The sequence below is a fragment of the Pleurodeles waltl genome, chromosome 10 (assembly GCF_031143425.1).
Source record: "Pleurodeles waltl isolate 20211129_DDA chromosome 10, aPleWal1.hap1.20221129, whole genome shotgun sequence".
Lineage (NCBI taxonomy): Eukaryota > Metazoa > Chordata > Amphibia > Caudata > Salamandridae > Pleurodeles > Pleurodeles waltl.
In genome coordinates this window covers 7,967,992-7,980,354 of record NC_090449.1, presented here as the reverse complement: position 1 = coordinate 7,980,354, position 12,363 = coordinate 7,967,992, and the positions used below count along the sequence as shown (strand labels likewise).

General features: G+C 47.5%; 1 protein-coding gene across 10 annotated transcripts in view; it reads left to right on the top strand.

Moving 5' to 3' along the window:
* HUWE1 (HECT, UBA and WWE domain containing E3 ubiquitin protein ligase 1) overlaps positions 1-12,363 on the top strand; it is a 1,403,674-nt gene that overhangs the window by 526,801 nt on the left and 864,510 nt on the right. For 8 of the 10 annotated variants that reach the window (XM_069209338.1, XM_069209335.1, XM_069209339.1 and 5 more), the window contains 3 exons: positions 3,092-3,367; positions 4,038-4,160; positions 11,741-11,836. In XM_069209338.1, coding sequence (XP_069065439.1) covers positions 3,092-3,367; positions 4,038-4,160; positions 11,741-11,836 — 495 coding nt within the window. The remainder of the gene's footprint in view (positions 1-3,091; positions 3,368-4,037; positions 4,161-11,740; positions 11,837-12,363) is intronic. The other 2 variants (XM_069209342.1, XM_069209332.1) reach the window with 1 other exon arrangement.

Genomic DNA, 12,363 nt, shown 5'->3' with positions numbered 1-12,363 from the left:
TACCGAAACATCCGGCTTCGGAGCCGAAAACAAGCTCCTACACCGAGGAACAAGGCCTTTCAGCACAAATGCAAGGCCATAAATTCAGACAAGAGCTAGAAGCAGGGGAGCCAGATTATACACAGAGAAGGCTCCATATTCAAAAGGATACAGGGAAAATTAGAACTCTCCCTCCTATAAGGATGAAAAGGAAACTTGCTTTCCAAGACAAAGATAAACAACCACAGGCAAAGGTGGCAAAACAAGTAACTCCGCCACCATCACCACAACACTCACCGCAACCATCACCAATTGCAACCCCACCTATGATGCAGTCTCCAACGCACACAGGGATGAGCCAAGATGAACCAGATGCATGGGATCTTTATGATGCGCCTGTATCAGATAATAGTCCGGACTGTTATCCAGCAAGACCATCACCACCTGAAGACAGTACTGCTTACACACAGGTGGTGTCCAGAGCAGCTGCTTTTCACAATGTGACACTGCACGCTGAACCGATTGAAGATTACTTTTTATTTAATACTCTGTTGTCAACACACAGTCAGTACCAGAGTCTACCAATGTTACCAGGAATGTTGAAACACGCAAAGCAAGCCTTAGGGGCTGTCCTGACTGGCCAGTGACTCCTCCTTGTTTTTCTCATTATCTCCCCTGGACTTGCCGCCAAAAGTGGGGGCTGTGTCCAGGGGGGCGGGCAACTCCACTGGCTGGAGTGCCCTGGGGCATTGTAACATGAAGCCTGAGCCTTTGAAGCTCACTGGTAGGTGTTACAGTTCCTGCGGGGTGGGGTGGGGTGGGGGGTGTTAAGCACCTCCACCCAGAGCAGGCTCTTGTTTCTGTCCTCAGAGAGCGCAAAGGCTCTCACCACATGGGGTCAGAAACTCGTCTCTCAGCAGCAGGCTGGCACAGACTAGTCAGTCCTGCACTGAACAATTGGGTAAAATACAGGGGACATCTCTAAGATGCCCTCTGTGTGCATTTCTTAATAAATCCACCACTGGCATCAGTGTGGGTTTATTATTCTGAGAAGTTGGATACTAAACTTCCCAGTATTCAGTGTAGCCATTATGGAGCTGTGGAGTTCGTTTTTGACAGACTCCCAGCCCATATACTCTTATGGCTACCCTGTACTTACAATGTCTAAGGTTTTGCTTAGACACTGTAGGGGCATAGGGCTCATGCACCTATGCCCTCACCTGTGGTATAGTGCACCCTGCCTTACGGCTGTAAGGCCTGCTAGAAGGGTGACTTACCTATGCCACAGGCAGTGTGAGGTTGGCATGGCACCCTGAGGGGAGTGCCATGTCGACTTAGTCATTTTCTCCCCCCACCAGCACACACAAGCTGGCAAGCAGTGTGTCTGTGCTGAGTGAGGGGTCCCTAGGGTGGCATAAGACATGCTGCAGCCCTTAGAGACCTTCCCTGGCATCAGGGCCCTTGGTACCAGGGGTACCAGTTACAAGGGACTTACCTGGGTGCCAGGGTTGTGCCAATTGTGGAAACAATGGTACATTTTAGGTGAAAGAACACTGGTGCTGGGGCCTGGTTAGCAGGGTCCCAGCACACTTCTCAGTCAAGTCAGCATCAGTATCAGGCAAAAAGTGAGGGCTAACAGGAAGCCATTTCTTTACAGCTACCAAACTCTTCTTGGAACATTTTGGGGCAAAAAAACGTCGGCGGTGTAGAAATTGACCATCCCTTGATGGGTTGTTCTTTGCATCAAAATCTGCCACACATTGGCCAAGAGGCATCCCACTGAGGGCTTTGCCGCTCACTCCATGAGAGCCAAAGCTACGGCCATTGCATTAGCACGTGGAGTCTTAGTCCTGGACATCTCAGGCAGCAGCCTGGGCATCCCTGGAGACATATATGGAACACAACTGCCTGTACAGTCAAGTCCACAGGGTTGGGCATTTCACCTGTTCGGTACTGCAGGACTTCCTGGTTTAAATTGGTCCACAGTCCAACATCCACCGGGGATGGTATTGCTTGGGTATCTATTCAAAGGTAAGGCATCTGCAGCTAGATGTCTCTTTCAAAAGAACAAGTTCCTTACCTTCGGTAACCCGTCATCTGGTAGAGACAGTATCACCTGCAGATTCCTTAGCGACACACCCATCCTTCTTGCTCTGCGGACAGATTTCTAGGGTTAGGGAGGATCCCTCTCAGGTCCCTAGTTTGGACACACCAGCGTCAATGCACTTCATTGCTCTGCACTACTGGCATGGAAAGTTGTGAAAAATAACGGTAGTCAGCACGCTGAGGTGGCACGTGATTTCCAGTGTTGGCGCTGTTGTGCGCAGCTGACTGACTCCACCTATCAGTGTGCAGGGGTACTGCCACCAAAAATGTTCTGGATCCAGTCTGACACCTAGGGAAATTCCGTAGTAAGAAATCTGTCTTGATATTGCCTCTACCAGATAATGCGTTACCAAAGGTCAGTAACTTGTTCTTCTTTTCTATCCAGTACTCGCTGCAAAAGAATTGTGACGGGAATGTTTTACAATATGACCTACAAAGTGTAGGGTAGAGTATCTTTTTATTACCCCTGGACCCCAATTAAATGATTCCCATTCAATGTTAATGACTTCAGTAAAGATTGTCATGATGAACTACAAGTAGGTATCGGTCCTTCAAATTTCTCTCGTCTTGCTTTTCCACACTTTTCAGGAAGTAATATAGTTAACTTTCACAACCAATACTTGGCTGCATGGTTTCACCTGGGTGGATGAAGTCTTTATGTAGCTTGGCTTCGCTTTGGGGACCTGGTGTAGTCCTCCTGCTGTGACTGCATTGCTGGGTCTTTGTATTTCTGCTATGGCTCTCTGAAGACCACCAGATGAAGTGTTTGTGGTAATATAAGTGCCCAGCAGAAATACTATGGATCACACTGTAAAAATCCGCTTTTGGTTAAAATGTAACTAGAAGGTTCGAATCACACATACTAAGTGCCTTTGAGACATTTTAACATTACCTTAAGGACTTTCTTCTCAGTTGTAAGTCTCTTCATATATAAGATGAAGCACCTGGTGTGAGTTGCTGTATAGTGTAATCTGAATAATCTCCGTCCTGCCTCTCTTCTCTTCAGGCATCATTTACCTGCATCAAGAACCTTTGGAACCGGAAACCCCTCAAGGTTTATGGTGGCCGAATGGCAGAGTCCATGCTTGCTATTCTCTGCCATATCCTTCGTGGAGAGCCTGTAATTCGTGAGAAGCTAGGCAAAGAGAAAGAAGGCAACCGGGAAGAAGAACCGGCTCCTGAAGAGAGTAGCAGCAGTGGGGGCCCTGGCACGGCCAGCAGCACTGCTGCCCCTACTACGCGGAGGGATTCTCAAGTGAACCAGCAACAACTACAGCAGGTGGGAGTGTGACATAGGTTTGGATTAAACCTTCCTGCCTCCCTGCCCCCCATTGATATTCTAGGGGTACCCTCAGCCAGGATGCACTTGTGCACAGCCCGTCAACCTCTCGGCATTTTTATCCTTCTCTCTTTTAGAACTGTTCGAATACTGCATGCAATTCCTAACCAGTTGTGAAGGAGGAACAGCATGTATTACCATTACTGGGTGCATGATGAAGTTAGTTCTTTTCCTTGTACTTTTAGTAGCAATTCATCACCTCACAAGCTATTGCTGCCTTCCTGGTAAGGGTGCAGTTGAGCTTGTGGTTTACCACTTTGCGTTTTCCCTCTTGAGGTTTCAACTGTTCTAGACTCGCTCTTTCATTGAGCTACATGGGCAACCTTCTTCTTTAGTGCTGATCGCACTGCCTTTCTCATTTGCCCTTCGAATCACTCAGTCTAATAGACGTGTCCCTAGCTAAATTAGGGCTTTCAACCTGGACTAAAACGCCCTTGTCACTTTAGCTTTGCTGTCAAATTGCTGTTTGTTTCGTTGACATTTCTTGCTCGTGCATCCTGCTGTGATATCCTTTTCTGCTCCCCTTCTGACTACCTAGCCCCCTACAGCACATCACTTTCCTTTGTGACCCACAAGGGCTAAGTTTCCTAATCAGTTTTGATTCTTTCTACAGCTGATGGACATGGGCTTCACAAGGGAACATGCTATGGAGGCCCTTTTGAACACCAGTACCATGGAACAGGCCACAGAATATCTTCTTACACATCCTCCGCCGCTGATGAGCAGCGTTGTGCGGGTAAGTAGATTTGTTGTATAAAGGCAGCAAAGCTTTTGCAATCTCCCTCTGTAACTTTGTAGGAAACAGTTTATAGGAAAGTACTCTTTCTTGGCGTGGTTACCCCCACTTTTACCCTGTTTTTGTTATTTATGACTGTGTTCATTGGGATCCTGCTAACCAGGACCCCAGTGACTGTGCTCTTTAAATTTGGTTGCTTGGAACGATCTCTCTCTCTCTCCCCCCCTCTCTCCCCCTCTCCTCTCCGTCCCTCTCTCCCATATTGGTCACTGCACCAGGTCACTAAGTCACCCCTCTGGTAGGCCCTCCTTGCTCAGAGGACAGCATGCAGGTACTTGTGTGTGAGGGCACTCCTGCATGAGCAGTGGTGCCCCCACGAACTCCGGCTCTATTTTCATTGATTTTGGTAGTGCAGGGGCACCATTTACGTGTGTACTGGACATAGGTCACTACCTATATTCAGCTACTTAATGGTAATGCCGAACGTAGGCATGTTTGGTATCCAACATGTCGGAATCATACCCCAATGTTGTTGACAGTATTGGCAATATGATTTCATTCAAACTGGGGGCTCCTTAGAGGAGTGGGTCCTGTATTCGCATTCCATTTTTATAGTATATGGTTTGTGCTCCCCTGGGGTCACTATTGGTTATCTAGGTTTGCACTGTTTTCTAACCTTTTCTATGCCTATTTCTGGTTACTAGTGTACATATTTAGTGTTTATGTAACTTCTAAGAGAGTATTGCCTTTTTAGTAATTTTGGTATTGTCACTAAAATGAAGTTCCTTTATTTTTGTAACACTGGGTATTTTCTTTCATGTATGCAAGTGCTGTGTGACTGCAGTGGTATTGCATGAGCTTTCCATATCTCCTAGATAAGCCTTGGCTGCTCATCCACAGCTACCTGTAGAGGCTGGCTTCCAGACACTGCCTACACTTCTCTAAGTGGGGGATACCTGTACCTGGTATAAGGTGTAAGTACCCTAGGTATGCACCACACAGCAGGCCAGCGTCCTACATTGGGGGGTGCAGCTCTGGGATTTGCACATGCAATCACCTTACCACTCCGCCACTTGGGACTTTTCACAGGAAATACACTTCATGACTAGGGGTACACACTGTACTTTGTATCAGGTTCTTAGTCTCTTAAGTTTGGGTAAGCTAGAGGTTTAGGCATAGCCCTTGCTCCAAACATCTGTAAGAGGTATGATAGTTAGGAACACCTACACCACTCTTAAACACGTCTTCAGAGCAGAACACATGCAGATTCTAGCCCCACAGTGTTAGAAAGACAGGCTCTAGACACTGAGGGGGGGGCAACAGGGTCCCTTAGAGGATCAGAGAGGCCTTAATAAACCTCCTAGCCCTGCTGGGAGAACTTCAGGTAGTGGGAGGGGATGCCATACAAGTAAGGCCCCCCCTGTGCCTAGAGGGTTGGTTGAGAGTGTAACTAAGAATAAGGACCGATCCGCCTCTGCTCACTCATGTCGTCTTAGCATCTGAGGGGACACACTGCTCAACTTCAGGCAGGATTCCCTAGACCGGGTGCTCTGGCAACTGAGACTGGAGGAGACCGAGCTGAGGCTGCAGTAGCAGCAGCTAGCCCTAGATAGGGAGGCCCTGGAGGTGGGGAGAGAGACTGACAGTTTTGGGTTGGCACCCCATGGTGGCAGTTTCAGGGAGCCTAGGGTCAGGAGGACTCTTGACTCCAGAAACTTAGTGTTCCCCACCCCCCGCACAAGGTGGGGGATGACATCTACAAATGGTTTACTGCTTTGGAGAGGGTCTGTAATGTACAGAGGGTCCCCCAAATACAGTGGCTCTCATTCTCTGACAAGGGTAGGTACATACTCCTAACACTTAGAAGAGGATGCAGATAACTAGTCAGTGCTCAAAACAGCTCTTCTGGATGGGTTTGGTCTAACCACTGAACAATAGAGGATAAAGTTCTGGGAGCTCAGTAAAGAGTCCTCCTAAGATTGGATAGATTTTGTGGACTGTTCTTTGAAGGCTCTGTAAGGCTGGTTGCATGGAAGCAACTTCAGTGATTATCAGGGCTTATAAAACTTATTTCTGAGAGAGCATATTTTGAACTGTGTGTCTGATTTGTTTCATCGGTCCCTGGTGGACTCTGATCTGACCTCTCCCCAAGAATTGGGAAAGAAGCCAGACATGGGTCCGCACCGGGCTGAGCAGAAAGGCTCATACAGTGGGCGACCACAAGAAAAAGGAAGCAGGTAAGTATCAGGACAAAGGTGGGGACCAAGACAAATCTAAGGATTCTTCATTAGGCCCCCACAACTCTTCTGGAGGTGGGTCTAAAAACTCTTCCTCCAACTTTAAAAAAGCCTTGTTGGCACGTTTGTAAAAACAAAGTCCATAGGCCACGAGACGGCTCCTGTCCTAAGAAATCAAGAAGGTTGTGGGGTCCACAGACCTACCTGTAGGGTGTCTTCTAGGGAACGACTTGGAAACTTCAGCTTGGGCTAAATTGGAGTTAGAGGCACATGCTGCAGCGCTGGGCATCCCAGGGCATATTTTTGCCTTGACCAGAGCACAGGCAAAGAAACAGTTCAGGGAAACTTGGAGCCTGGAACAATGGCCCAAGAACTTCCCAAACCAAAGTGTAGGAAGGGCAAAAAGGTGCCCACCACTCCAGTCTCCAGTGAGGATTCAACCCCGAGGTGGAAGAATCCATTTCTTTGGCAGAGGAGCTGCAGGCTGACACAGCTGAGCTCTTGTGTAGGGTGGATTTCATAGGGTAGAAAGGACATGTCCTACACTGGAGGACTTGAGGCAGGAAGCGCTCACTCAAGAAGTGGGAGTGTGAGTGGCACCCACGAGGTGTATTGGGAAGACGACCTCTTGTACCCGGATCCAAGGGAACCCAAACCTGGTGCCAGCAGGAGGTTGTTGCTCCCTCTGCAGTACAGAAGATGTTTGTTGACACTTGCACACATTTCCCTGGCACGTCATTTGGGGCAAAGCAAGACTTGGGACAGACTTGTCCCTCACTTTTACTGGCCTCATATGTCAGAAGACACAAAGGAGTTATGTTGCTCCTTTGTCACCTGTGAAGCCAGTGTAAAGACAGGTGGCACCCCAAAGGTCTCTTTAATTCCATTTCCAGTGGTTGGGGTACCCTTTGAGAGGGTTGGGTGGATATTGTTGCCCCCCCCTAGACCCTCCCACTGCTTCTGGGAACAGATTCATTCTGCATTCATATTCAGATGCATTCATGCCACCAGGTACCCAGAAGCTATTCCTCTTAGGACCACTACAGCATCTGCAGTGGCCAAGCCCCTTCTTGGAATATTTTCAAGAGTGGGTTTTCCTAAAGAGGTGGTATCAGACAGAGGTGCAAACTTCATGTCTGCATACCTAAAATCAATGTGGAAAGGATGTGGTGTTATTCGTAACAACCCCCCAAACCAATGGTTTTGAAGAGAGGTTTATTAAAACTCTCAAAGGCATGATCAGGGGACTCCCTGAAAATCTCAGGAGGAGATTGGATGTCCTACTGCCATGCCTCCCCTTTGCCTATAGGGGGGCCCCTTAGAAGGGTGTGGGCTACAACCCTTTTGAACTTTTATTTGAGCACCCTGTTAAGGGTCCTCTATCTCTTGTAAGATAAGACTGGGAGCAATCTCTCAAGCATCCCAAGGATGTTATAGAGGACTATGTATTTGGCCTCAGATCAAGGATGGCTGAGTATATGAAGGAGGACACTACAAACCTTGAGGCGAGCCAGGAGCCGAAAAAGCAATGGCAGGCCAGGAGGCTGTACTGACTGTGTCAGCCAGGGCAGAAAGTGTGGGTCCTGGAGCATGTGGCTTCCAGGGCACCTCGGGCACTCCAGGACAAGTGGAGTGGTCCCCACACAATAGTGAAGAAAAAGGGTGAGGTATCCTACCTGGTAGACCTAGGCACTCCCCGAAGCCCCCTCGGGGTGCTTCATGTGAACCACCTAAAGCCCTACTATGACAGGGCTGAGATGACCCTGCTCATGGCCACTGAGTGCCACAAGGAAGGGAGCAACCCTCTCCCTTACCTCTTCTCCAACACTGCAGCTGATGGCTCAGTGGATGGAGTTGTCCTTGGCACACTGTCTTTCTGAATCTCAAGGAGACTGCAGAAATCTAGGACATTTCTCCAAAGTGTTTTCATTGACACCTGGTCAAACTACTTAATGTGAACACTACATTGACACAGGGGACAGCTTGCTAATAAAAAAACAAGATTTACAGACAACCTGACCATGTTAGAGACTGCATCAGATCTGAGGTTCAGAAGATGCTGAACCTGGGGGTCATTGAGTGGTGCTGGTCCCAAAACCTCACTCCCAAAATGGAAAGAGAGAAATGAGGTTTTGTGTTCACTATACAGGGCTCAACACTGTCACCAAAACAGATGCTTATCCAATCGCCAGAGCAAATGAGCCATAGATACACTGGCATCTGCCAAGTGTCTAAGCACATTTGATATGACTGTAGGATATTGGCAGATCTTATTGTCAGATGTTGCAAAACCAAAGACTGCATTTTCAACCATTGGAGGGCACTATCAATTCACTGTTATGCCCTTTGGTCTGAAAAATGCACCTTCCGCTTTTCAGAGGTTGGAGAATACAGTCCTCCCAAGATTTGGAAGACTATAGTGCAGTCTATCTCGACGACGTAGCTGACATTAGCTCCACCTTGGATGACCACCTGGTCCACCTCTGGAATATTTTGGAGGCTCTGCAAAAAGCTGGCCTCACTATCGAGGCCTCTAAGTGCCAGACAGGGCAGCTATAGAGATTAGAGCTACAGGGATTACACTATACAGTGGAACATAGACTTGGGAGTAACCCCTCCAATGCAAATGGACTCCCCAGATATTTCCACTCAGACAATGAAGACTACAGTTAGCCTTATTGTCCTTCGTTTGTGGGTGGGTGGGTTCGGTTGTGTAGGAAAGTATGCTTTTTTTTTTGGGCATGGTTACCCCCACTTTTTGCCTGTTGTCGCTATGTTTTGACTGTGCTCACTGGGATCCTGCTAACCAGGACCCCAGTGACTGTGCACTCTCCCTTTACATTTGGTTACTTGGACCACACACACACCCCACATTTGGTACACTGGTGCTCCCTTATAAGTCCCTAGTATATGGTACCCAGGGCATTGGGTTACCAGGGGACCCACATGGGCTGCAGCAAGTATCATGCCACCTATGGGGAAACCCTGCAAAGCCATTGCAGCCTGCGTGAAAGGGTGCATGCACCCTTTTCAATATAGCTCACTGCACCTGGTCACATTCAAGTCACCTCTATGGTAGGCCCCCTAGCCAAGAGGGCAGGGTGCAGGTACCTGTGTGCATAAGCAGAGGTGCTCAACAAACTCAATTTTTATAAACTTTGTGAGTGTGGGGACGCCATTTTATGCTTGTACTTGACACAGGCCACTACCTGTACCTGTGCCCAGCTATATAATGGAAGCTCAGAACCTATACATGTTTGATACCAAACATGTCGGAATCATACTTCAATACTTCTGGCAGTATTGGAAGTATTATTCCATGCACCCTGGGGATTTCTTAGAGGACCCCAGCATTGCTCCTAAAAGCTTTTTCGGGTTTTCCAGGCAGCCCAAGCAGCTGTCACCCCTCAGACAGGTTTCGGCACTCCTGCTGCTTGTTCAGCTCAAGCCCAGGAAGGCAGAACAAAGGATTTTCTTTGGAAGAGGGAGGGTAACACCCTCTCCCTTTCGAAATAGGTGTTACGTTGCTTGGGATGACTGGCTGAATGGATCTCCACTCATCCTGAGCTGCGTGATCCTGCATCACGGGTGGTGATTCTGAGTAGTCCTCTTGGTCCTCTCTTCCAGCTGTCCAACCTTTGCCGAGATAAGCCCTTGCCTTCCCACACAGGACAGTTCCCCAGTGCACCACAACTCTTGCAGCTACCAAGGCTTGTTTGATCTCCTCCAAGGGATCTTCAGGCGCCGTGTAACCCCAGCCCCCAGCACTCCTTCCTGCGATGCACAGCCCTCTGTGTGCTTCTGATGCAGTGTGGGACCCTTCTCCAGTGTGCTGCGTGGGCTCCTGGTTCCTATTCTAGTAGGTTTCCTGTGGGAGCTCTGTCTTGCAGAGGGTCCTCCTAGGCCCCCCCTCCGCCCCAATGGGTTGAGTGCGCCTGGATCTTGCTGGTCCTCATCAGCTCCACTTTTGCTTCACTGTGACTTCTGCCTTTGCCAAGGCTTGTTGGTGGCTTTTGCACACCACTCACCGACTGCAGTCATCCATCTGCCGTGGGATGTAGACTGCATACTCCAGGAACTCAACCTGCTCCAGGGCTGCATTCCTGAATGTCCACATCCTCCTGTCGACCAACTCCTGCAACCGCAGACAAGTGGGTAGTGGCTCTTGCCTCCACTGGACACTCCTTCGACTTCTGGAATTGGTCCCCTTCTTTTTCAGGTCTTCCTCTTAAGGAAACCTCTGCCGGTTTCTTGCAGTCTTGTCTGGGTGTTGCATTATCTTAATTTTCAGTCCTTTAGGTGGTTTGGGGAAAATCCTTCAACTCACTCCTTTCTTCCTGGTCACTGCGGCACTGAGGTACTTACCTTTGGGGTTACGTAGTACCCCCTCTACATATTCCACTTACCTAGGTGGGGGGGTCCTACATTTGCATTACATTTTCTTAGTATATGGTTTGGGCTCCCGCTATGGGCAATATTGTCTATTGCTATTTCTGATTACTAGTCTACATATCTAGTGTGTTATTCTTACACCTTGGAGTGTTGCCTCTGTAGTACTGTTTGGTAATTATCACTGAAATAAAGTACCTTTAATTTTGTAACACTGAGTCTTTTGTTTCATGTGTGTAAGTGCTGTGTGACTACAGTGGTAATGCATGAGCTTTGCATATCTCCTAGATAAGTCTTAGCTGTTCATCCACAGCTAACCTCTAAGCAGCCTGATCACCATGCCCAAAGGGGCACTTCCTACAGTAGCTGTATGCAGCTGAGTCCATAACACTACAAGTTACAGATTTTCTTCTGAAACTCATTTCTGATTTTTTGGAAGTAGACTGTATGCTGTGCTTTGCTCACTTTTTCTTTGTCCTTAGAAACAGCCCCTAGTCTTGTGTGTTCAGGCTACTTTTAACAAATGTTTTGTGCTATGGGAAAATTAATCTCTCCCCATTTTCAAAGAATAGTTTTGCCTCTCGCATACCACATTTGCATTCATTAGTCTCTGATGTCCCCTTTCTCTGCAGAATAAATGAGCATGTCATGAATTCTGTTGCTGAAACAGCTGAAGAATTGATGGATGGAAGCTTATGTTAAGGCCCCCCATTAGTGATTATTCTGGACTATATTCCATTCAATCATGTTTTAGTTCATATGTGCATTATAAGGCCAACCATATACAAGTGACACTAACCTCACATGTTACTGTCCAGTCCTAATTGCATGCCACATCCCCTGACTGGCTCTGGCCTTATTTGGTTTCAGTACTGAGGTGCAGCAAATGTTGCTAGTGGGTTAGATTAGTTCAAGGATTGCATTAGTTACTACTTTTCTATTATTTCTCTGCAGGACTTGAGCATGTCAGAGGAAGATCAGATGCTGAGAGCAATAGCTATGTCTTTGGGACAAGATATCCCTATGGATCAGAGGACTGAGTCGCCTGAGGTACAGTATCAACAACTGTGATGAATGCCTTTGGTCTACCTTAAAGCCTTAGGTGTCCTGCTTTAGGCTAAGAATCAAACTGGTGCTCTGAACATGTTATCAAGGTTGTGAGTTCCGAACAAGCTCGATCTCAAGTCAATTATAATAGAAAGCCATTGTCTGGGACAGCTTATGTTATAATTTACTACACTGGTTTCTTTATTATTCTTTAGGTTATTGTCATAGTTCTCAAATTCTGTTCTTGGATCTGTTACCAGACCATGCTTATTCTGTATCGTAGGATTCACATAGATGGCCCTGGAGTAGTCCCTCCTACCTGTGGCAAATTCAGAACACTTCTGAGTCACTTTTTCTCTTTCTCTCTCCTGCTCTCTCTCCCTCTTTATCTCTATATTTATTTATATCTATATGTGTGCGTGTGTGTGTGTGTGTGTGTGTGTATATATATATATATATATGTTTGATGGCATGTGTAGCTGTAGATACACATGCTGTGCACATCCCGCCATCTGGTGTTGGGCTCGGAG